Raw genomic sequence first — 25,632 nt, forward strand, 5'->3', positions numbered from 1 at the left:
CTGGCCATCTGAGACAGCCATATCAAGAAGGAAGAGGTTCTGGGCTCGGTGACTCATGCCTGTAATCTCAGCACTTTGGGAGGTCGAGGCGGGCGGATCACCTGAGGCTGAGGTCGGGGATTCGAGACCAGCCTGACCAATGTGGAAAAACCCGTCTCTTCTAAAAATACAAAATTAGCCGGGCGTGGTGGCGCATGCCTGTAATCCCACCTACTCGGGAGGCTGAGGCAGGAGAGTTGCTTGAACCCGGGAGGCGGAGGTTGCTTTGAGCCGAGATCTCGCCATTGCACTCCAGCCTGGGCAACAAGAGCCAAAACTCCGTCTAAAAATAATAATGAGAGGATTACAAGTAACCTGAATTTTCTTGTCTTCAAATAGAGGGTTCTCAAAGAAGGTGAATCTGTGATACTGGTGTAGATTCAGATATAAAGACATATTTGGGGTAAAGGAGGGGCAAAGTTACAGAAACTAGAAAGAATGCCACACAAAAGATGGCCGGCTTCTCGCGTGAAGGGAGATTCGGATACCGGGGGCCTGATGGATTTAGTTGTAAGCGGTTTGCCTGTAGCGAGTAAATTATTCAAACGTTCGGACTTAACAAGACTAAATTTACTGGGGATAAAAGTTGAGATTTGGCCGGGCGCGATGGCTCATGCCTGTAATCTCAACACTTTGGGAGGCCGAGGCGTGTGGATCACCTGAGGTCAGGAGTTCGAGACCAGCCTGGCCAAAATGTCAAAACCCCGTCTCTAGTAAAAATACAAAAATTAGCCGAGAGTGGTAGCTTCCGCCTGTAATCCCAGCTACCCAGGAGGCTGAAGCAGGAGAATCGGTGGAACCCGAGAGGCAGAGACTGTAGTGAGCCGAGATCGTGCCACTGCACTCCAGCCTGGGCGACAGAGCAAGACTCGGTCTAAAAAAAAAAAAAATTGAGATTTGGTCCTATGCAGTAAGAGGGCATGGAAAAGAGGAGCCACCCAACTTTGGACATTAAAGTTGGAGCAGGCAAAGATGAGGCCAGCTGTGTCGCAAAGCCTGGGACACGGGCAGCTCTTGAGTACACCTGGTTCGAGTCTGGGGAAAACCCTCAAAGTAGAGATGGGGTTATAAAACAAACCAATAAAAACCGGTGTATGAGTCAAGGAGGGACCTTAGTTTAGCCATCTGCCCATATACAACACCTAGTGGAAATCCGAGTTCCAGTCCCTACTCTGCCACTGATTTGCTGTGTGACCAGGACTCTCTGGGTCCCTTTGCCACGCTGCCCTCCTCGCTTTTCCCGCCGAGGCACACTCCACCTCTGGAATTTTGCACTCACTGTTATCCAAGTCCAGAATCGAATGCAGCGGTGCCCCCACTCCCATTCCCTTCCCCATCGGATATCTGCGTGGCATCTTCAGGTGTCTGCTCTGATGCCATTCATTCAACATCCTATTTAGAATTGCAATGCCCGGCCCCAACTCCCTATGTTGCGTTCTTGCTTTCTCTTTCTTCCTTGCGCTGTCACCAGAGGTGATACAAATTTGGAAATAATGGAGCTTAAGCTTTACAGACCTTCGATTTGGTTCAGCACCCTCCCTGAACCAAGGAAGAGCCTGGGACTCTTCCTTGGTTCAGGGAGGGTCCCCAACAGTGTCCTCATGGTCCTTTGCTTTTGTAAAATTTGTGAAATATTTTTATTGCGGAAACCACCTTTGCAAAAATTATAACAGTGAGAAAATAATGACAGTGAAAGAGATCTGATCTAACCAACCCTCATCTTCCATTTAATCTCCAGACTGCCCTTAATCATTCCTGGCTCAAACCAAGCTAACTTTGGGAGACATTTAGTTTCTTTTTTTTTTTTTTTGAGACAGTCTGGCTCTGTCCTCCAGGCTGGAGTGCAGTGGCGCCATCTCGGCTCACTGCAAGCTCCGCCTCCTGGGTTCACGCCATTCTCCTGTCTCAGCCTCCCCAGGAGCTGGGACTACAGGCACCGGCCACCACGCCCGGCTAATTTTTTTTTGTATTTTTAGTAGAGACGGGGTTTCACCGTGTTCGCCAGGATGGTCTTGATCTCCTGACCTCGTGATCCGCCTGTCTCAGCCTCCCAAAGTGCTGGGATTACAGGCGTGAGCCACCGCGCCCAGCCAGTTTCTAGTTTAAATGATGATAACCACTGGCTGGGCGCGGTGGCTCACGCCTGTAATGCCAGCACTTTGGGAGGCCGAGGTGGGTGGATCACGAGGTCAAGAGATTGAGACCAGACTGACCAATACAGTGAAACCCCGCCTCTACTAAAAAAAAAAAAAAATACAAAAACTAGCTGGGCCTAGTGGCATGCGCCTGTAATCCCAGCTATTTGGGAGGCTGGGGCAGGAGAATCGCTTGATCCCGGGAGGCGGAGGTTGTAGTGAGCCGAGATGGCACCACTGCATTCCAGCCTGGGCTACACGGGGAGACTCCGTCTCAAAAAATAAATACATACATAAAATAAATAAATGATAATAACCTTTCTCCAAGGCCTGGCGCTGTGGCTCACACCTGTAATCCCAGCACTTTAGGAGGCCAAGGCAGATGGATCACCTGAGGTCGGGAGTTTGAGACGAGCCTGGGCAACATAGTGAAACCTCATCTCTACTAGAAATACAAAATTAGCCAGGCATGGTGGCATATGCCTGTAGTCCCAGCTACAGGCTGAGGCAGGAGAATCACTTGAACTCAGGAGGCGGAGGTTCTAGTGAGCTGAGGTTGCACCACTGCACTCCAGCCTGGGCTACAAGAGCAAAACTCCGCCTCAAAATAAAAAAAAAGAAAAGAAAGAAAAAAAAGAAAAGAAATTACCTGAAATCTTATAGCCCATATATGACAGGAATTTGATACAGGTTGCTCCAATTTGACAACAATTCTCAAAATGTTCATGACATTTGAGAAGGAGTTGTGAAGTCACAAGATTTATTTTTTTTTTTTTTTGAGACAGAGTCTTGCTTTGTCACCCAGGCAGGCTAGAGTGCAGTGGTGCAATCTTGGCTCACTGCAAGCTCCACCTCCCGGGTTTGCCCCATTCTCCTGCCTCAGCCTCCCGAGTAGCTGGGACTACAGGCGCCAGCCACCACGGCCAGCTAATTTTTTTTTTTTTTTTTTAGTAGAGATGGGGTTTCACGGTGTTAGCCAGGATGGTCTCAATCTCCTGACCTTGTGATCCACCTCCCTCGGCCTCCCAAAGTGCTGGGATTATAGGCGTGAGCCACGGCGCCTGGCCAGTCAGAAGATTTTCATTGGGCCGGATGTGGTGGCTCATGCCAGCACTTTGGGAGGCCAAGGTGGGAGGAGCACTTGAGCTCAGGAGTTCAAGATCAGCCTGGGCAATATAGTAAGACCTCATCTTTTTTTTTTTTCTTTTTCTTTTTTTTTTTTTTTTGAGACGGAGTCTCGCTCTGTTGCCCAGGCTGGAGTGCAGTGGCTGGATCTCAGCTCACTGCAAGCTCCGCCTCCCGGGTTTACGCCATTCTCCTGCCTCAGCCTCCCGAGTAGCTGGGACTACAGGCGCCCGCCACCGCTCCCGGCTAGTTTTTGTATTTTTTTTTAGTAGAGACGGGGTTTCACCATGTTAGCCAGGATGGTCTGGATCTCCTGACCTCGTGATCCGCCCGTCTCGGCCTCCCAAAGTGCTGGGATTACAGGCTTGAGCCACCGCGCCCGGCCAAGACCCCATCTTAAAAAAAAAAAAAAAAATGGGGCCTAGGCACTGTGGCTCACGCCTGTAATCTGGGCATTCTGGGATGCAGAGGCAGGAGGATCCCTTGAGGCGAGGAGTTCAAGACTAGCCTGAACAACAAAGTGACACCATGTCGGCAAAAAATCAAAAAAATAATTAGCCAGGCATGGTGGTACACGTCTGTGGTCCCAGCTACTCAGGAGGCTGAGGTGGGAGGAAAGCTCAAGTGCAGTGAGCTGTGATCACACCACTGCACTCCAGCCTGAGTACAGTGAGACATCCTGTCTCAGCACTTTATCCATTATGGGGCAGACGAGGAGAATACAAATAAACATAGCATTTTTCTCCATATAGTACAATGATAAACCTCACAATGGTGACCTGCAAACACTGAAAATTCTGGAAGTGCTTTTCCAATTGTAAGAGTTTTTTTTTTTTTTTTTTTTTTTTGAGATGGAGTCTCGCTCTGTCACCCAGGCTGGACTGCCACGGCACAATCTCAGCTCACCGCAACCTCTGCTTCCTAGGTTAAAACGACTCTCCTCTCTCAGTCTCCTGAGTAGCTGGGATTACAGGTATGCGCCACCACACCCGGCTAATTTTTGTATTTTTAGTAGAAACGGGGTTTCATCATGTTGTCCAGGCTTGTCTTGAACTCCTGACCTTGTGATCTGCCCATCTTGGCCTCCCAAAGTGCGAGGATTACAGGCGCGACCCACCGTGCCCAGCTGAAAGATTACATTTTACCTGGGTTGAGTGAGAGGGTTTATATATGGCAAAAACTTTTGCCTGGACACAAGACCTGGTCCCATGAGAGCTGGGCAACTGTGAATGAGTCTCTTCTCTCTGCTTTTCAACTCATCTATAAAATAGGGACAGTCCTTCTTGTCTACTTCATAGAAGTGTTTGCGGGATACGGGATTGTGAGAAGTTTTACGAAAAGTTGCACCCATGAAATGTTGCTTGAGGAACATTTATTTGTTTCCTGGTCTCCTCCCATTGGACTGTGAGCATCTCAGGGGCACCAAGTCTGATCCTGTGTCCAGGACCTGGCAGTCAACTGGCTCACAGACTGGGTGTCGAACTAACCTATTGCTCTAATGTAATCACTTTGTATTACAAATCTTTGTAAATCAACTATCTACGTCAGGGTTACCTAGAGAACTCTGACTAAAGGAAATCTATTGCATTTAGACACTATGACTCACAGTTTGTAGTGATATCTCCAAATTTCAACACATTTTCCTTTTCCCACGTACATTATGCGTTTGTGTGAAGTTCTTTTTTTTTTTTTTTTTTTTTGTTGTTGTTGTTCATTGATTTACAACATCTATATCTATCTACATGTATAGCGTGGCTCCTTCATTTTCCTTTGTGAGTGCCTGCAAATCATCTTAATCTGATTGGCTAAGGTAACTGCTTGTTCTTTCGTTAGACCGGGAAATAGAAAGGAAAAAGAAAAAAAGAGGCCGGGCGCGGTGGCTCACGCCTGTAATCCCAGCACTTTGGGAGACCGAGGTGGGTGGATCTCGAGATCAAGAGATCGAGACCATCCTGGCCAATATGGTGAAACCCCGTCTCCACTAAAAATAAAAAAAATTAGCTAGGCGTGATGGCGCGCGCCTGTAGTCCCAGCTACTCGGGAGGCTGAGGCAGGAGAATCGGTTGAACCCAGGAGGCGGCGGTTGCAGTGAGCCAAGACTGCGAACCTGACGACAGAGTGAGACTCCAAATAAAAAAAAAAAAAGGTGTCTGAAATGCCGTTTTATGGGCTCAGGTAGCGACGTACCGCGAAAGCCAAGGTCACTTTAAGTTTATGACTGGTTATTATTTCTGTCAGTCACGTTGCCGGAAATCCTGTCCAATTATCCTGCTTATACTGTGCCCGCCCTTTCCGATTGGTTTTGGGAGGGGTTTAAGCTGGAAGGGTCGTCATTGGTTCGCCGCTACCGCTCGGCCTGAGCCCACCCCGGCTCGGTTGCCGTGGTTGCAGGCCCGGCCAGCCCGCTCGCTAGCTGACAGCGCGACTCAGGTAGGAGGGAAGTAGGTCCGCTGGTCGATCGGGAACGAGGCTCCGGCGGCCAGGCCCGCGCGGAGCCGTTGCCATGGCAGCCGCCGCCGGGGACGCGGACGACGAGCGGCGCTCGGGCCACTCAAGCTCGGAGGGCGAGTGCGCGGTGGCGCCGGAGCCGCTGACGGGCGCTGAGGGCCTCTTCTCCTTCGCCGACTTCGGGTCTGCGCTGGGCGGCGACGCGGGCCTCTCGGGCCGGGCGTCCGGCGGGGCCCAGTCGCCGCTGCGCTACCTGCACGTCCTGTGGCAGCAGGATGCGGAGCCGCGCGACGAGCTGCGCTGCAAGATCCCCGCCGGCCGACTGAGGCGCGCCGCCAGGCCCCACCGGCGGCTCGGGCCCACAGGCAAGGAGGTGCACGGTGAGCGGCGCGAGCGGCGCGGGGGCCCGGGGCGGAGCAACCCGGATGAGGGGCGGGGCCTTGGAGGACGCCTGGCCGCGCTTTGGTCGCCCCCGACCCTCAGTCGCGGTCCCCCGACGTCTGCGCTGAGGTCTGCACTGACCTTTGAGTCTCCTTTCAGTAATGATGGTGATGATGCTTTTTAAAAAAGTCTTCCTGCTCTGAGACAGTCACCCCAGACTTCTCTCACTGGGGAATTTCTGAATGGAAACTTCCATGACTCGGAACACTTATTGGTGGATAATAAAATGAGGTACTGGAGAACGCTTTTATTATCAGGGAGAGGGGAGGCCAGAGCCTGCAGCCAAGTCGTATCAGCTTGTTTAAATGCACGGACTTGGACTCCTTTACCACATTAAGACTTTAGGGCAAATGGTAGACCCTTTCAACCTTAGTTTACTTTTTAAATTTTTTTATTTTTTATTTTATTTATTTATTTACTTATTTATTATTATTATTATTATTATTATTATTATTATTATGTTTTTTGAGACGGAGTCTCTCTCTGTTGCCCAGGCTGGAGTGCAGTGACGTGATCTCGGTTCACTGCAACCTCCGCCCCCTGGGTTCAAGCGATTCTCCTGCCTCATCCTCCCGAGTAGCTGGGGTTACAGGTGCCCGCTACCACCCCCGGCTAATTTTTGTAATTTTAGTAGAGATGGGGTTTCGCCATGTTGGCCAGGCTAGTCTCGAACTCCTGACTTCAGGTGATCCACCTGCGTCGGCCTCCCAAAGTGCTGGCATAACAGGCATGAGCCATTGGCCTGGCCTCAGCCTTAGTTTTCTCATCTGTAAAATGGGATGAGTTAAGTAAGGTAATGGATGTTAGCTGTTGTGCTGCTTTTGTTGTGCCCCAAACATGCTGATACATGATCATTTGTCCTCACAAGAACTCTTTGAAATATAGAAATTCTTCCCATTTTACTGAAGAGGAAACTGAGGCTCAGAGAAATTGTCTTATTCCAGGTCACATAGCAAGTGGCTGTTGCTGATATTAGAATCTGGGTCAGCCAGACTCAAACTCCTGCTCTGGTATATCTACCATATTGTCTTCTATATTACATGGGTGACATGGAAACCCAGGCACTGAGAGATTAAGAATGGGGACTTTTGGGGTTTCTTCCAGGACTGGCTATGACTAGCCGTATTTTAGTCATGTCGCGAAGATTAAGAATTTGGAAGTGTTGGCCGGGCGCTGTGGCTCAAGCCTGTAATCCCAGCACTTTGGGAGGCCGAGACGGGCGGATCATGAGGTCAGGAGATCGAGACCATCCTGGCTAACATGGTGAAACCCCGTCTCTACTAAGAAATACAAAAAACTAGCCGGGTGAGGTGGCGGGCGCCTATAGTCCCAGCTACTCGGGAGGCTGAGGCAGGAGAATGGCGTAAACCCGGGAGGCGGAGCTTGCAGTGAGCCGAGATCAGGCCACTGCACTCCAGCCTGGGCGACAGAGAGAGACTCCGTCTCAAAAAAAAAGAATTTGGAAGTGTTGTATAGACTGTACAGTGCTGTATGAAAGCAAGGAATTGTTATGTATCTGAATTGCAATTTTTGACCATATCTCTGATGACAAAGACGTTACTTTCCATTAGCCATTGGAGGGGGAAAAACTTTCTGCTTAGGAAATACCGAATTTAGGCAAATCATTTGAGAACGACCTGCTTTGAAGGAGAATATAAGATTATTTGTATAACCAGCTCACAAAGAGTTTCCATGTAAATCATTTGCAATAACTCAGGGCTGGCAGAAAGACTCAGCCTTGTTGTGCAGATGATAGACCCGAGGCCCAGCAGGGTTAACTAGCTTGCTCAAGGTCACCCTGCGACTACAAGTGATAGAGAGGAAATCTGGCTCCAAAAAGAGTCTTGGAGGATTTGCAGGAGCATGTGGCCTTTGTACTAGCTCCGCCTCATTTCAAGTTCCTCCTTGTTCCCAGGGCACTGTCTTTCTTTTCTTCTTTCAAGACAAGAGTCTCACTTTACCACCCAGGCTGCTGTGCAAGTGGTGCAACCTTGGCTTACTGCCTCAGCCGCCCAAGTAGCTGGGACTACAGGCCCACGCCACCACACCCAGCTAGTTTTTGTATTTTTAGTAGAGACGGGGTTTTACCATGTTAGATTGATTTAAGTTAGAACTTAACCTAAGATTGAGAAATATGTTTTCTTTCTTTCTTTCTTTTTTTTTTGAGATGGAGCGTTGCTCTGCCACCCAGGCTGGAGTGCCGTGGTGTGATTTTGGGCTCAAGTGATTCTTGTGTCTCAACCTCTCAGGTAGCTGAGATTACAGGCATGCACCACCACACTTGCCTACTTTTTGTATTTTTATTTTATTTATTTATTTATTTATTTATTTTTATTTTATTTATTTATTTATTTATTTAGAGATGGAATCTCACTCTGTCGCCTAGGCTGGAGTGCAGTGGCGCAATCTTGGCTCACTGCAACCTCTGCCTCCTGGGCTTAAGCGATTCTCCTGCCTGAGCCTCCCAAGTAGCTGGGATTATAGGCGTGTAACCCCATGCCCAACTAATTTTTTGTATTTTACTATAGACAAGGTTTCACCATGTTGCCTAGGGTGGTTTCAAACTCTAGAGCACAGGCAATCTGCCCGCCTCAGCTTTCCAACGTTCTGGGATTACAGGCGTGAGTCACCACGTCTGGCTATTTTTGTATTTTTAGTAGAGATGGGGTTTCACCTATTGGCCGGGCTGGTCTTGAACTCCTAGCCTCAAGTGTTTCACCTGCCTTGGCCTCCCAAAGTACTGGGATTATAGGCATGAACCACTGTGCCCGGCCATCATGACTTTTTTTTTTCTTTTTTTTTTCTCCCTGAGACAGAGTCTCGCTTTGTCACCCAGGCTGGAGTGCAGTGACGTAATCTTGGCTCACTGTAGCCTCCACCTTCTGGCTTTAACCCATTCTCCTACCTCAGCCTCCTAAGTAGCTGGTATTACAGGCGCACGCCACCACACCTGGCTAGATGGCTGTTTTTTTTGTTTTTGTTTTTGTTTTCTAAGACAGAGTATCACTCTGTCACCCAGGCTGGAGTGGCACGATTTTGGCTTACTGCAAACTTCACATTCTGGGTTCAAGCGATTCTCCTGCCTCAGCCTCCAGCTACTCCAGAGTAGCTGGGATTACAGGCATGCGCCACCACACCCAGCTAATTTTCTTGTAGTTTTAGTAGAGACGGGCTTTCACCATGTTTTCCAGGCTGGTTTTGAACTCCTGGCCTCAAGTGAAACGCCTGCCTTGGCCTCCCAAAGTGCTGGGATTACAAGCGTGAGCCATCACTCCCAGCCAATGGCTGTTTTTTTAAACTGGCATGTTACTCTCTTTATAGCTCTGAAGAGACTGAGGGACTCAGCCAATGCCAACGATGTGGAAACAGGTGAGTGTGCACAGTGGGTTCAGCTACAGGGACCCATGGGCTGGTTAGGGAAGGAAAAGGCCAGGTAATCAATGTATGGGAAGGCAGTCTGCAAGCTCACCCCCTTGGAGCAGGCTCACTGTATTTACTGTCTGACTGTGCAGTCATCTTGCTGAAGGTAAGTCTAGCTTAGACACTCACTCTCCCCATGCTCCCCTGTCACTTTGAACTTCCTGATGTCATAGCATTTACCACCCTGTGGAATCCTTGATGGTGGAGACCAGGTATACTTTTGTATCCCTGGGAGCCAGCACAGTCCTCTGCAAAGAGTAGGCACTCACTTTGGAACTTCTGGTTAATGGGAGTGAATACTCAACTTAGCTGCCATGGCCAGGTGAGGTGGATCATGCCTGTAATCCCAGCACTTTGGGAGGCTAAGGCAGGAGGATCACTTGAGCTCAGGAATTCGAGACCAGCCCGGACAACATAGGGAGACCCCGTCTCTACAAAAAGTAAATGTTGGCCGGGCACGGTGGCTCACACCTGTAACTAAAAATACAAAAAATTAACTGGGCATGGTGGCGGGCGCCTGTAGTCCCAGCTACTCGGAAGCCTGTGGCAGGAGAATGGTGTGAATCCGGGAGGCAGAGCTTGCAGTAAGTTGAGATCGTGCCACTGTACTGCAGCCTGGGCAACAGAGCAAGACTCCATCTCAAAAAAAAAAAAGTAAATGTTTAAAAAAAAATGAGCCAGATGTGGTGACTCGCTCCTGTAGTCCCAGCTGCTTAGGAGGCTGAAGTGGGAAGATTGCTGGAGTCTGGGAATTTGAGACTTCAGTGAGCTACGATTTTGCCACTGCACTCCAATCTGGACAACAGTGAGACCCTGTCTCAGACAAAAAAAAACAAACAAAAAATCCCCAAAACGTTAGCTGCCAGGTGATCATCTACATGGAGCCACCACCTTCAGCTGCTCAGTGAGACCTTGTGGTAGTTACAGGTCAGGTGGTTCTCAACTTGTTTCGTTACATGAGCATCTGAAAGGCATGGGCGGGGCTCCTAGAAGGACACCAAGCTGTCTGGTTTTTGTTGTTCTCCTGTGTTCACTAGTCAATAGTATCAAAGGTACAAGGACACTTTATACAATAAGAAACTTCATTTTATCCACTGACTTAAAATTCTTTCTGTGAATCAGGAAAAAGTGGTATATTCGTCTTCTATGGCTGTTTTAACAAATACCCACAAACTTAGTGGCCTAAACAACAGAAATTTATTATCATACAGTTCCGTGGGTCAAAAGTCCAATATAAGCCTCACCAGGCTGAGACAGAGATGACGGCAGGACTGCATTGCCTTCTGGAGGCTCTAGGGGAGAATCTGTCTCCTGCCTTCTCCAGATTCTACTGGCTGTCCACATTCCTTGGCTGATGGCTGGCCTCTTCCTCCATCTTCAAAGCCAGGAATAGTGGGCTGAGTCCTTCTCACTTTGACCTGTCGCTGGTTCTAGTAGCAGGGATAAATTCTCTGATTTTAAGAGTTTGTGATTGGGCACAGTGACTCATGTTTGTAATCCCAGCATGATGGGACCTGAAGCAGGAGGATTGCTTGGGACCAGGAGTTCAAGACCAGCTTGGGCAAAATAGTGAGACCCTGTCTCTGCACAAAAAAAATTTTTTTTTTTTTTTGAGATGGAGTCTTGCTCTGTTGCCCAGGCTGGAGTGCAATGGTATGATCTTGGCTCACTGCAACCTCCACATCCAGGTTCAAGCAATTCTCCTGTCTCAGCCTCCCGAGTAGCTGGGACTATAGGCGTGTACCACCAGGCCTGGCTAATTATTGTATTTTTAATAGAGATGGGGTTTCTTTTTTTTTTTTTTTTTTTTGAGACGGAGTCTTGCTCTGTCATCCGGGCTGGAGTGCAGTGGCCGGTTCCCAGCTCACTGCAAGCTCCGCCTCCCGGGTTTACGCCATTCTCCTGCCTCAGCCTCCAGAGTAGCTGGGACTACAGGCGCCTGCCACCTCGCCCGGCTAGTTTTTTGTATTTTTTAGTAGAGACGGGGTTTCACTGTGTTAGCCAGGATGGTCTCGATCTCCTGACCTCGTGATCTGCCCGTCTCGGCCTCCCAAAGTGTTGGGATTACAGGCGTAAGCCACAGTGGCCAGCCTATAAAAAATTTAAAAATTAGCCAGGTATGGTGGCACACGCCTATGGTTCCAGCTACTCGGGTCTCTGAGGTGGGAGGATAGCTTGAGCCTGGGAAGTCAAGGCTGTAGTGAGCTCTATTTATACCACTGTACAAACGAGCCTGGGCAGCAGAGCGAGACTGTCAAAAAAAAAAAAAAAAAAAAAAAAAACACCTCATAATTAGATTGGAATAATCCAGGATAAGCTCCTCATCTCAAGGTCCTTAGCCTTGGTCAAATCTACAAAGTCCTTTTTGCCATGTAAGTTAACATATGCACAAATTCAGGGACTAGGGTGTGGACATCTTTGGGAGCCATTATTCTGCTTATCTCAAGTGGAATCATTCTGTTTTGGTGGCAGGATGCTGTGATCAGCAGCTGAAGTGTGAGCACTGGTTGAAGGCCATGGGTTAGAAGAGCCCACTTAGACCAGACGTGGAGAGGGGATTGTTTAGCACAGGGAGCTGAAGTGTTGCATCACGGGTTTTGAGCTGGTTTTCTTGCTCCTGGTGTAGCAGTAGTCAGCAGGCCCGGATGCTGGAGAGTTTTTTAGCTCTCTTCACTTCAGTCTCTTTTTCCATGAACTATAATATGTTGCAGTATTTAAGCAGCAACCCAGATTGCTTTTCAAGAAAACGTAATAAGCATTCTTTTTTTTAGTATCTCTAATGTGTAGCCAGAGAATATTTTAATTATACTCTATTTCCACAGAAAGTCTAGTTTGTCTTGAATCAGGTGGTTTATTATTTTGATAGCAATGCTGTAATTTTTCATTCAGAGCCTCTCAGATTGACAGGTCCCTGCAGGACTCTGATCATGAAACACTGTAGGATTAGCATCTTCACTCTTCACTTTGATGGTTAGCATTTTGTGTTCCTTCTGTGAATGTTTGTTTGGTTTTTGTATAGTTTATTTTATTTTATTTTATTTTAAGATGGAGTCTCCCTCTGTCGCCCAGGCTGGAGTGCAGTGGCGTGATCTCTGTTCACTGCAAGCTCTGCCTCCCAAGTTCACGCCATTCTCCTGTCTTAGCCTCCTGAGTAGCTGGGACTACAGGTGCCTGCCAGCACGCCCGGCTAATTTTTTGTATTTTTAGTAGAGACAGGTTTTCACTGTGTTAGCCAGGATGGTCTTGATTTCCTGACCTTGTGATCACACCTGTAATCCCAACACTTTGAGAGGCTGAGGCAGAAGGATGACTTCAGTCTAGGAGTTCGAGACTACCCTGTGCACCATGTCGAGATTTTATCTCTACAGGGCCGGGTGCGGTGGCTCACGCCTGTAAGCCCAGAGCTTTGGGAGGCTGAGGCAGGCAGATCATGAGGTCAGGAGTTTGAGACCAGCCTGGCCAATATGGTGAAACCCCTTCTCTACTAAAAATACAAAAAAAATTAGCTGGATGTAGTGGTGCGTGCCTGTAGTCCCAGCTACTTGGGAGGCTGAGGCAGAAGAATCATTGCACCCGGGAGGGGGAGGTTGCAATGAGCTGAGATCGCACTGCTGTACTCCAGCCTGGGCAACAGAGCGAGACTCTTGTCTCAAAAAAAAAGAAAAAAAAATGATATTTTATCTCTACAAAAAATCAAAAAAATTAGCCAGGCGTGATGATGTGCACCTGTAGTTCCAGCTACTTAGGCTGAGGTGGGAGGATTGCTTGAGCACAGAAAGTCAAGGCTGCAGTGAGCTATGATCGTGCCATTGCATTCCAACCAGGGTAACACAGCATGACCCTGTTTTAAAAAGTAAAAATAACAAAATAACAAAAACATTAAAAAAAAAAGTGTTGTGGAAATTAGAGAAATATATAAGAAAAACATCCATGTCCGCAAAGGAACTAATCTGTTAATATTTTGCTGAATATCTTTCAAGGCTTTTTTTCCTATACACTGGAATTTTCTTTATGGGCTAACTTGCAGACTGCTATATACACATGTTGTAGCCTGCATAATTTTTTGTGTATTATAAACATTTTTTCGGGCCAGGTGCGGTGGCTCACAGTTGTAATCCCAGCACTTTGGGAGGCTGAAGTGGGCGGATCACCTGAGGTCGGAAGTTCAAGACCAGCCTGACCAATATGGTGAAACCCCATCTCTACTAAAAATACAAAAATTAGCTGGGCATGGTGGCAGGTGCCTGTAATCCCAGCCACTCGGGAGGCTGAGACATGAGAATTGCTTGAATCTGGGAGGCAGAGGTTGCAATGAGCCGAGACCCACCACTGCCCTCCAGCCTGGGCAATAGAGCGAGACTTCATCTCAAAAAACAAATAAACGGCCGGGCGCGGTGGCTCAAGCCTGTAATCCCAGCACTTTGGGAGGCCGAGACGGGCGGATCACGAGGTCAGGAGATCGAGACCATCCTGGCTAACACGGTGAAACCCCTTCTCTACTAAAAAATACAAAAAAACTAGCCGGGCGAGGTGGCGGGCGCCTGTAGTCCCAGCTACTCTGGAGGCTGAGGCAGGAGAATGGCGTAAACCCGGGAGGCGGAGCTTGCAGTGAGCTGAGAACCGGCCACTGCACTCCAGCCCGGGCGACAGAGCGAGACTCCGTCTCAAAAAAAAAAAAAAAAAAAAAAAACAAATAAACATTTTTTATACTCTTTGTAACCTTTTTTTTGGTAGAGATGAGGTCTTACTATGTTGCCCAGGCTGGTCTTAAACTCCTAGGCTCAAGTGATTCACCCACCTCGGCCTCCCAAAGTGCTGGGATTACCCGTTTTGTTGTTGTTGTTGTTTTGTTTTGTTTTATTTTTGTTTGTTTGTTTTGAGACGGAGTTTCGCTCTTATTGCCCAGGCTGGAGCACAATGGGGCGATCTCGGCTCACTGCAACCTCTGCCTCCCAGGTTCAAGGGATTCTCCTGCCTCAGCCTCCCAAGTAGCTGGGATTACAGGCATGTCCCACCACACCCAGCTAATTTTGTATTTTTGGTAGAGAAAGGGTTTCTCCATGTTGGTCAGGCTGGTCTTGACCTCCCAACCTCAGGTGATCTGCCCACCTCGGCCTCCCAAAGTGCTGGGATTACAAGCATGAACCACCGTGCCCAGCCCCGTGGTTTTTTGTTTTGTTTTGTTTTGAGATGGGGTCTGGCTCTGTCACCCAAGATAGAGTGCAGTGGTGCAATCTTGGCTCGCTGCAACCTGTGCCTCCTGGGCTCAAGCGATTCTCCTGCCTCAGTCTCCCCAGTAGCTGGGATTACAGGTGTCCACCACCACACCTGGCTGATGTTTGTACTTTTAGTAGAAATGGGGTTTCGCCATGTTGCCAAGGCTGGTCTCAAACTCCTGACCCAAGGTGATAGACCCATCTCAGCCTCCCAAAGTGCTGGGATTGCAAGCATAAGCCACCGTGCCCAGACTCTCATCAGCTTTTTCTTGCCATTTTTATTCATTTATTCAGCCAGTCTGCATCATTAGTGAAACATATTACTTGTATGACACTATGTTTGACACCAAGGTTATAAAGATAAAACAAGGTCGGGTGTGGTGGCTCACACCTAGTAATCCCAGCACTTTGGGAGGCCGAGGCGGACGGATGACGAGGTCAGGAGATCGAGACTATCTTGGCTAATATGGTGAAACCCCGTCTCCACTAAAAATACAAAAAATTAGCCGGGCTTGGTGGCGGGCACCTGTGGTCCCAGCTACTTGGGAGGCTGAGGCAGGAAAATGGCGTGAACCTGGGAGGCGGAGCTTGCAGTGAGCCGAGATCGCGCCACTGCACTCCAGCCTGGGCGACAGAGCAAAACTCCGTCTCAAAAAAAAAAAAAAAAAAGAAAAGATAAAACAAGAAAGGTACAGTATAGGCCTGGCACAGTGACTCATGCCTGTATTCCCATCATTTTGGGAGGCTGAGGCGGGCAGATCTCTTGAGGTCAGGAGGTCCAGACCAGCCTGGCCAACGTGGTGAAAACCCGTCTTTACTAAAAACACAAAAATCAGCTGGGCATGGTGGCATGTGCCTGTATTCACAGCTACTTAGGAGGCTGAGGCAGGAGAATCACTTGAACCTGGGAGGTGGAGGGTGCAGTGAGCCGAAATCGTGTCGCTGCACTCCAGCCTGGGCAACAAAGTGAGACTCCACCTCAAAACAAAAAAGTACAGTATAGTTGGAGAGGAAGATGTAATGTGATACTATTTAAAAACACACACACACACACACACACACAAAAGTAAAGTTAGTGTTTAGTTGAAGAGGTGTAAATTTTGGAGCCAGAAAAACATGGGTTTATATTCCAGCTTTGCCTCCTGTTATCTGGGTTAATGTAGCTTACATCCTTTGTAATGTCTTTGACCCGAGGTGTCCTGGTCTGTAAAATGCACTTGGGTCATTGAGGGGTTTAGCATTCAGGTACCTAATGCCTGACTGGTGCTCATTGTATGGTAACAATTCCCCTAAAATAGCACAAGATGTTAATAGTAGAGGAAGAAGATGAACAGGTCACTAAGTGGGTATGGAAGTGGGAGGGGCTGACTCAGCTTGAGGAGACAGCTGGATTCCTGGAGAGGAAGCTGTCGGGACTTCATCTGAAAGGACTCAAGTCCTTGAGAGGTTTGCTGGGTGAAAGAGACTAAAATGTCTGCTCTAAAATGGCATTTGGCAGCAATTTTCTCCATTTTACCTGGACATGTACATTAGTACATAATGCATCACATGTATAGTGCCTCCCTACTTTTCAAAGAAGGAATTTCATATCCATTATTTTCATCACAGCAGCTCTGGAAATTAGCAGGGCAGATATTTCCATTTGCTGGTGAACTGGGACCCAAATCCAGGCCTTTGTACTCCCAAGTCAGTCTTTCCACTGCCCCATGCTGTTGGCAATGTACTCCTTTTTCATCCTTTTTTCCTCTATGTAATTTCAAATGACCTGTCTTTAAGCTCAGAGGTTCATTTTTCTGCTTGTTCAAGTCTGCTGTTGAAGCTATTATGTTTTATTTCATCCATTGACTTCTTCAGCTACAAGATTTCTGTTTATTTGTTTTTCTTTTTTTTCTTTCTTCTTTTCTTTTCTTTTTTTTTTTTTTTGAGACGGAGTCTCACTCTGTCGCCCAGGCTGGAGTGCAGTGGCCGGATCAGCTCACTGCAAGCTCCACCTCCCGAGTTTACGCCATTCTCCTGCCTCAGCCTCCTGAGTAGCTGGGACTACAGGCACCCGCCACCTCGCCCGGCTAGTTTTTTGTATTTTTTAGTAGAGAAGGGGTTTCACCGTGTTAGCCAGGATGGTCTTGATTTCCTGACCTTGTGATCCGCCCGTCTCGGCCTCCCAAAGTGCTGGGATTACAGGCTTGAGCCACTGCGCCCGGCCTCTTTTTTCTTTTTTTTTTTTTTGAGACGGGGTCTTACTCTGTCACCTAGGCTACAGTGCAGTGGCACATTCTCGGCTTACTGCAACCTCCCCATCCTAGGTTCAAGCGATTCTCCTGCCTCAGCTACCCAAGTAGCTGGGATTACAGACGCCTGCCATTATGTCCAGCCAATTTTTGGATTTTTTCAGTAGGGACAGGGTTTTACCATGTTGGCCAGGCTGGTCTTGAACTCCTGACCTCAGGTGATCCACCTGCGTCGGCCTCCCAAAGTGCTGGGATTACAGGCATGAGCCATTGCGCCCAGCCTGTAGATACTTTTACTCAGAGTTATCTCCATGAGATTCACCTGTGAATACTGCCTGTATCAGTACAGTCTTCCTTCAGCAGGAGGATTGCTGCCTGCTGGGAACAAAGCGTAGGCCAATAGCTTGGGCAGATATTTGCAGCCAGAATGGATGTGTATCCAAGCTGAGGTCAAGGGAGGGGGGCCACTCTCTATGCTAGGGATTCTTGTGACCCTAAAATTTCTGACCCTGAGGGCCTAGAACCTCCTACGTATCACTAGACATGTAGTTTGAGCACCCAGAATCCATGGCCCTCAGTCATGCCCTCAGATGAACAAGTCGCTTGTTCCCATGGGACCAGCATCCAGGAACGGCTGCTTTCCTATGCATTGTCAACATCTTGTCTAGAGGTACCCCTGAGCCTCCCTCTCCATCCCTCGAGTCTGCAGCTTAGCTAACATCGCCGCTTTCTCCCCCTTCCTCCCTCTGTCTTGGTGGTGTCAGTGCAGCAGCTGCTGGAAGATGGCGCGGATCCCTGTGCAGCTGATGACAAGGGCCGCACAGCTCTACACTTTGCCTCCTGCAATGGCAATGACCAGATTGGTGAGTCCTAGGGAGGGAGGAGGGAGTGGGGCTGGGCAAGTAGTGTCTCTGCACAGGCCTTAGGGGAGATGCTGCTGTCTGCACAGCCTTGGGATGCTCAGTTGTCCTGGATACAAGGAAGACTTGGCACTGCAATGCCCTGCCCTTCTCCCTCCGTTAGCCTGTGGAACTGGCACTGCTAGACTGGGGCAGGGTAAACCTGGGGGAGATAATATGATTGACTGAGGGTGAAGGGATGTTTCCAACTAAGAGACCACTGGAGAGTGCAGGGCCCAGGCCTTTAAGACATTCAGGTAACATTTACTCAGTGCCAACCACAGCAGCAGGACAGCTTTTCTTGTCTTTTTTTTTTTTTTTTTTTTTTTTTTTGAGATGGAGTCTCACTCCGTCGCCCAGGCTGCAGTGCAATGGCACAGTCTCAGCTCACTGCTACCTCCGCCTCCCGGGATCAAGTGATTCACCTGCCTCAGCCTCCTGAGTAGCTGGGATTATAGGCGCCCGCCACCACATGTTATTTCTTTTTTTTTTTTTTTTTTTTTTTTGAGACAGAGTCTCCCTCTGTCGCCCAGACTGGAGTGCAGTGGCGCGATATCAGATATCAGCTCACTGCAAGCTCTGCCTCCTGGGTTCACACGATTCTCCTGTCTCAGCCTCCTGAGTAGCTGGGACTATAGGCGCCCGCCACCACGCCTGGATAATTTTTTGTATGTTTTTAGTAGAGACAGGGTTTCACCGTATTAGTCAGTATAGTCTCGATCTCCTGACTTTGTGATCTGCCCGCCTCGGCCTCCCACAGTGCTGGGATTATAAGCGTGAGCGACCGCACCCGGCCACACCTGGTTAATTTTTTGTATTTTTTAGTAGAGATGGGGTTTCACCATGTTGGCCAGGCTGGTCTTGAACTCCTGACCTTGTGATTCACCCGCCTTGGCCTCCCAAAGTGCTGGGATTACAGGCATGAGACACGGTGCAGGCCTATGCATACTTTTACTCAAAGTTATCTCGGTGAGATTCACCCATGAATATTGCCTATATCAATACAGTGTTCCCTCAGTATCCTCAGGGAGTTGGTTCCAGGACCCCACTCAGATACCAAACTCCATGGATGCTCAAGTCCCTTAAAGTTGGCGCTCCATATCCTCGGGTTCTGAGTCCAGGGTTCATTGAATCTGTGTACACAGAACTCACAGTTAGGGAGGGGGTGGACTGTAGTTTGTACTCTCTTTTGCTGGTTCATATTTCATTGTGATACACCCGTTTATCCATTCTACTGTTGATGGATATTTGTGTTGTTTCCAGGTTTTAGCTTTATGAATAAAGCGTTGTGAACATGCTTGCGTATGTGATTTGTGGCTGTAAGCACTCATGTAGCCTCTATAAACCTAGGAATGGCATTGTTGGGTCACTAGGTTACACATGTAGTTAGCTTTGGGAGGTGCTACTAAACCTTTTCCCAAAGGGGATGTACTGACACACTCCCACTCCCCACCAGCAGTGTACGAGAGGTCCACCTTTCCCCACGTCCCTGCCAGTGCTTGCTGTTGTCTCTCTTTAATCTTAGCCCTTTTGGTGTCTCATAGTGGTTTTAATTTGCATTTCTCTGATGGCCAATAATGTTGAGCACCTCTTCATGTGTTTATTGGCCTTTTTTTTTTTTTTTTTTTTTTTGAGATGGAGTCTTGCCTGTCGCCCATGCTGGAGTGCAATGGCGTGATCTCAGCTCACTGCAACCTCCACCTCCCGGGTTCAAGTAATTCTCCTGCCTCAGCCTCCCATGTAGCTGGGACTACAGGCACGCATCACCACACCCAGCTAATTTTTTTATTTTTAGTAGAGACGGGGTTTCACCATGTTGGCCAGGCTGGTCACAAACTCCTGATCTCAGGGGATCCGCCTGTCTCGGCCTCCCAAAGTACTGGGATTACAAGCGTGAGCCACCATGCCCGGTCCATTTGTTTTTTTTTCTAACCTTAAGTTCTGGGATGCATGTGCAGAACATGCAGGTTTGTTACATAGGTATACATGTGCCATGGTGGTTTGCTGCACCCATCAACCCGTCGTCTAGGTTTTAAGCCCCTCATGCATTAGGTATTTGTCCTAATGCTCTCCCTCCCCTTGGCCCTCACCCCCTGACAGGCCCCGGTATGTGATATTCCCCTCCCTGTGTCCAATTATTGACCATTTTTACATCCTCTTTTATGAACTATATGTTCAAATCTTTTGTCCATTTTTTAAAAAACAAGGTTTCTGTCTTTTTTTGAGACAAAGTCTCACTCTGTCATCCAGGCTTACGTGCAGTGGCATGATCACTGCCCACTGCAGCCTCAATCTCCTAGGCTCAAGCAATCCTCCAGCCTCAGCCTCCCGAGTAGCTGGGATTACAGGTGCACACCACCACGCCCAGCTAATTTTTTTTTTTTTTTTTCTGGAGATGGAGTCTCTGTCACCCAGGCTGGAATGCAGTGGTGCTATCTCGGCTCACTGCAAGCTCCGCCTCCCGGGTTCACGCCATTCTCCTGCCTCAGCCTCCCGAGTAGCTGGGACTACAGGCGCCTGCCACCACACCTGGCTAATTTTTTGTATTTTGTTTAGTAGAGACGGGGTTTCACCATGTTAGCCAGGATGGTCTTGATCACCTGACCTCGTGATCCGCCCGCCTTGGCCTCCCAAAGTGCTGGGATTACAGGCGTGAGCCACTGCACCCAGCCGCTACTTTTATTTATTTTTATTTATTTATTTATTTATTTATTTTTTTTTAATTTTTTTTTTTTGAGACAGAGTCTCGCTCTGTCGCCCGAGCTGGAGTGCAGTGGCCAGATCTCAGCTCACTGCAAGCTCCGCCTCCTGGGTTTACGCCATTCTCCTGCCTCAGCCTCCTGAGTAGCTGGGACTACAGGCGGCAGCCACCTCGCCCGGCTAGCTTTTTGTATTTTTTAGTAGAGACGGGGTTGCACCGTGTTAGCCAGGATGGTCTCGAACTCCTGACCTCGTGATCCGCCCGTCTCGGCCTCCCAAAGTGCTGGGATTACAGGCTTGAGCCACCGCGCCTGGCCTATTTATTTCTTTATTTATTTGAGACAGAGTCTTACTCTGTTGCCCAGGCTACAGGGCAGTGGTGCAATCTCGGCTCACTGCAAGCTCTGCTTCCCAGGTACAAGCTGTTCTCCCACCTCAACCTCCTGAGTAGCTGGGATTACAGGTGCATGCCAGCACACTCAGCTAATTTTTTATTTTTAGTAGAGACAGGATTTCCCCATGTTGGCCAGGCTGGTCTCGAACTCCTGACCTCAGATGACCTGGCTGCCTTGGCCTCCCGAAGTTCTGGGATTACAGGCATGAGCCACCATGCCCGGCCATGTTCTTAATTTTGATGAATCCAATTTATCAATATTGCTTTTCTTTTTTTTTCTTTTTTTTTTTTTTTTTTGAGACAGGGTCTGGCTCTGTTGCCTAGGCTGGAGTGCATGGCACATCTTGGCTGACTGCAACCTCCGCCTCTTGGGCTCAAGCCGCCCTCCAACCTCAACCTTCCAAGTAGCTGGGACTACAGGTCTGCCACCACTATGCCCAGCTAATTTTTGTATTTTTAGTATAGAGAAAGGGTTTCTCCATGTAGCCCAGGCTGGTCTTGAACTTCTGAGCTCAAATGATCCACCTGCCTCGGCATTCCAAAGTGCTGGGATTACAGGCCTGAGCTCCCATGCCTGGCCTTTTCTTTCTTATAGTTAGTATTTTTGTGACCTATTTAAGAAATCTTTGCCTGCCCAAGATGTTCATGTTCTTCCAGAAGCCTGACTGTTTTAGCTTTCACACTTAGGTCTGTGGTCCCTTTTGAATTAGTTTGTGTATATAGTGTGAGGCTCAGCCTGACCTCCCTGTATGATGTCTGGGAGCCAAGCTACCTGCCTATGCATCCCTCTGGGTATTGGCAGACCCTGATGGTAATACAGCCACCCCTGAGGTGACCCCAAGAGTGCCAGGAGGGAGAGGTTATCCATGGAGCTCAGCATCGTTTATTGACTTAATTCCCACCATGGTGCTTGGCTGTGGGAGAAGCAGAAAATGCCCTGGAGAGCCTTCACCAGGAGCAGCTGCTATTGGAAGAACTTTACTTAACCCTTCAAGTCTCATTCCTACACCTGCATAGGCCAAGAGGCCCTCCCCAAATCCTCAGTTCCTGGCCCTCAGGGCCTTGCACATGAACTCTGGTAAGTGAGTGAGTGAGTGAATGAATGAAGTAACATAGCCATCCATGCTTGCATTCCGTGTTCCCTGCTCTGAGCCAGTCTCTCTAGCGAGGTTAGGGGTTCAGGGTCCAGGCAATGGAAGCCTCTGACAGCTCCTCTTGGGTTTGCCTGTCTCCAGTGCAGCTACTGCTAGACCACGGTGCTGATCCTAACCAGCGAGATGGGCTGGGGAACACGCCACTGCACCTGGGTAAGCATGTCAGAAGTCACTAAGACCACTCATTTGCAGCAAAGAAAGGCTCTTTAGATGAAGAGCCTGGGGCCCTGCATGCTCCCAGCAGTATCTGTGAGTGTCAGGGAAGATCCTAGGCCTGCACTCCCAGGGCTGCCCTCCCCAGCAGCCTGTGTCCCGTGTGTCTTCCAATCATTTAGCAGTTGGCTGTGCCCTCGACAGAGCCAATTTAGCAACCTAGGCTAGCCCAGCAGCACTCAGCACTGTGACTCACAGTGAGGCAGATCCCATCTCCAGGCCTCAGTTTCCTCTGCTGTACAGGGAGGGAGTTGAACTTGGCTGCCGAGTCCTACCCAGCTGTTGCCTTGGTGATACCTTCTGAGTAGGCATAACTTGGCACAGGCGTCTGGGAGACACAGCCCTGCTCCCTCCAGTGGCCACACAGAGCCAGGCTCTGGTGGTCCTGGATTCTTAAGTCTCTGTTCTTCTTCCTCAGCGGCCTGTACCAACCACGTCCCTGTCATCACCACACTGCTACGAGGAGGTATGTGGTTTCTTCCCCTCTCTGTCTCTCTCTTCCCCTCACCTCCAGAATGCTCACCTTAGTTGGTACCTGCAGGGGCCCGTGTGGACGCCCTGGACCGAGCTGGCCGCACACCCCTGCACCTGGCCAAGTCGAAGCTGAACATCCTGCAGGAGGGCCATGCCCAGTGCCTGGAGGCTGTGCGGCTGGAGGTGAAGCAGGTGAGTACCCCTCCTGTGTGGAGCCCACGGCACCACGGCAGCACTGGACAGATGCTGCCCTAACCACAGACACACCTGCCTCTGGCCCCAGGGCTCCTGGGAGTTCACACTGACCCCAGTTGGCGCCTGCTCCACTGTGCTTTCTGGAAGCAGCATCAGCCTCTCTGCCTCCCTGGGAACCCAGGGCAGCTCAGCTCACCCTCTTGTTCCAGATCATCCATATGCTGAGGGAGTATCTGGAGCGCCTAGGGCAACATGAGCAGCGAGAACGCCTGGACGACCTCTGCACCCGCCTGCAGATGACCAGTACCAAAGAGCAGGTGAGCTGCAGCCACAGGCCCAGACCCAGGGCCTGGCAGGAACCTCAGGGCCAGTCCACCCTGCTCCGATGCCACCGGACACTCGTATCAGAAAGAGGCTGTGGGCTGGGACCAGCTGCAGAGGCTAACACCTGTAATCCCAACACTGGGAGGCTGAAGTGAGACGATCACTTGAGGCCAGGAGTTCGAGGCTGCAGTGAGCTGTGATTGCCGCTGAACTCCAGCCTGAGTGACAAAGCAAGGCCCTATCAGAACATGTGGAAAAAGGCAAAAATTTTAAAAACAACAACAACAAAAGAAAACAGAACAAGCCCTGTCTCCAAAAAAAAAAAAAAAGTGGGGGAAAGAGGCTGTGATTGTGGGGTTGCAGGCTTCAAAGCTTTCGTTCACTTCCTTTGAAGTTGCCAGTGGCTAGTGTATGTTCATGGCATTGCCCTCTAGGACAGCCCTAGGCCACCTGGTGTCAAAGATTAACCCTTGGTCAGCTGCTGCATAGTCAGAAGCCACCACACGCCCTGGGAGGAGAGACCGTGCCTGTGTTCTGTGCCTGTGGGATTGCAAAAGAGATGCGGGAGCCCTGGCACACCCCACGTCCCATAACAGAGCCTCTGTCCTGTCCTGCAGGTGGATGAGGTGACTGACCTCCTGGCCAGCTTCACCTCCCTCAGTCTGCAGATGCAGAGCATGGAGAAGAGGTAGCAAGAGAGGCTCCCTGTCTTCCTGTCACTGCCCCACCCTGCCCCACTGCTGTCTCAGTACCAGGAAAAAGCCCAGCAGCATCTGGGACTTGGAGCTGCACATGTCTGGTGAGGACCTTGCCCTCACCCACAGATGCCATGGGGCAGAGATGCTCTTTCCACGGCCTCAGAGCCACTCCCAGCCACAGTCTCCAGCATCTCTGTGGACAGGGATCACAGCTCCCAGCTTCTTCCAGTTCCCACAGCACCAGACCAGCCTCTGCAGCTGCACTTCAGCTCCGCAGACCTGCGCTGTCTCAGCAGACTTCACTTGCCCCATGGCCTTCATGGCACCCTCCAGGCCTCAAACCCTTCTCTGCGTTCCATCTTGGCCACAGCCTTGTTGCAGTCAGCAGGTGTGGGCTTAGGCGGGCACCCTGTGGCCATGGGGACTGCGTGGGGCCCTTAGTTGGTTCTCTGCCTCTCACCAGCACTTAGACACGTCACCAGACTTTTAAGGAGATACTTCAGTGAGTTTCTCCGGTTGGAAGGGGAGGGATGGTGAGTCCTAGACCTTAAAAATACAAGGTTAAGAGGGATCCCAAAGCAAAAAATCCCAACCCTTTTCCTCCCAGTCATTGAAACACCAAAACTATTATACCGGAGGGTGTAACAGTTTTGCAGTCTAGTTGTGGTAGGCCAGTAGTGGACCCCCAAGATGCCTATGTCCTAATCCCAGGAACCTGTCAAAACTGCCTTATATGGCCAAAGGGGCTTTGCAGATGTAATGAAGTTAAGGATCTTTGGCCGGGAAGATTGTCCCGGCTTGCCCAGGCAGGCTTGATGTCCTCATCTGGGTCCATATAAGAGCAGAGCAGGTGACAGAATAGCAGGTGGGAGGTGTAGTGATGGAGCAGGAAACTGGAGTTGAGGGCAGCTCAAGCCACGGAGTCCAGGCCACCTCAGAGCCAGGAAACACATTCTCCCACAGAGCGCTGGAAGGCCCCGGCCCTGCTCCCACCTGGACTGGCTCAGTGAGGCTGATTTTAGAACTCTTTAGGGAATAAATTTGTGTTGTTTTAAGTCACTAAGTGTGTGGTAATTTATTGCAGCAGCAACCAGAAACTAGTATTGTAATGAAGCCCCAAAACTCACCTTGAGGTTTTCAGTCCTGTCAGCAGCCCCCCACCCCACCCTGCAGGAGCACCAGTCCTTCGCTGTGGGCCATGGACAGGCAGAAGGAAGCATGCCCTCATGGCAGAGGCCTGCTCAGGGGAAATCCAGGAAAAGGCACTGCTGGTCCCGCCCCTGCGCCAGGGCTGCTGATGGCGACTTTCTCCAGGTGATCAGTCCGTGTCCCGCCTGGTTCTGCCCTACTCTCCCCTTCACCAAGTTGGAATCCTTGTCTGCCTTTCACAGGAGGAGAGTGTGTTCCCAATCCCAGCTTGGTATGGCTCAGATCTGCAGTGAACTTACAGAACCAGGCCCTGGAGGAAAAAAGGGTCTGTCTATGGGTATGAGATGGAGGGTAGGCCTGTCCCCAGGCATGTGAGAGGG

At 49.5% G+C, this 25,632-nt stretch overlaps 1 protein-coding gene across 4 annotated transcripts; it reads left to right on the top strand.

The window, feature by feature from the left end:
* The first annotated feature begins 15 nt into the window (after nt 1-15).
* On the top strand, nt 16-25,166 carry ANKRD54 (ankyrin repeat domain 54). 4 transcript variants are annotated; one of them, XM_030915629.1, is made up of 8 exons: nt 16-1,092; nt 9,510-9,557; nt 17,817-17,915; nt 22,281-22,352; nt 22,831-22,878; nt 22,954-23,078; nt 23,291-23,398; nt 24,023-25,166. In XM_030915629.1, the coding sequence occupies exons 1-8, from the start codon at nt 960-962 to the stop codon at nt 24,095-24,097; spliced, it is 708 nt and encodes a 235-aa protein (XP_030771489.1). In that variant the 5' UTR covers nt 16-959; the 3' UTR covers nt 24,098-25,166. The 4 variants fall into 4 exon arrangements, with proteins under 4 accessions (XP_030771489.1, XP_010387519.1, XP_030771490.1 ...); XM_010389217.2 differs by lacking the exon at nt 16-1,092 and adding an exon at nt 5,594-6,127; XM_030915630.1 differs by lacking the exon at nt 16-1,092 and adding an exon at nt 5,594-6,127 and having other exon boundaries at nt 17,822-17,915.
* Nucleotides 25,167-25,632: the final 466 nt, after the last annotated feature.

The sequence above is a fragment of the Rhinopithecus roxellana genome, chromosome 13, assembly GCF_007565055.1.
Source record: "Rhinopithecus roxellana isolate Shanxi Qingling chromosome 13, ASM756505v1, whole genome shotgun sequence".
Classification (NCBI taxonomy): domain Eukaryota; kingdom Metazoa; phylum Chordata; class Mammalia; order Primates; family Cercopithecidae; genus Rhinopithecus; species Rhinopithecus roxellana.

Bases quoted from the DNA above. Each gene is read 5' to 3' on its own strand.
- ANKRD54 (XM_010389217.2), top strand. From the start codon at position 5,803: ATGGCAGCCGCCGCCGGGGACGCGGACGACGAGCGGCGCTCGGGCCAC. The intron at 17,916-22,280 runs GTGAGTCCTAGG...GCCTGTCTCCAG, and splicing joins CAATGGCAATGACCAGATTG to TGCAGCTACTGCTAGACCAC. The intron at 22,353-22,830 runs GTAAGCATGTCA...CTTCTTCCTCAG, and splicing joins GAACACGCCACTGCACCTGG to CGGCCTGTACCAACCACGTC.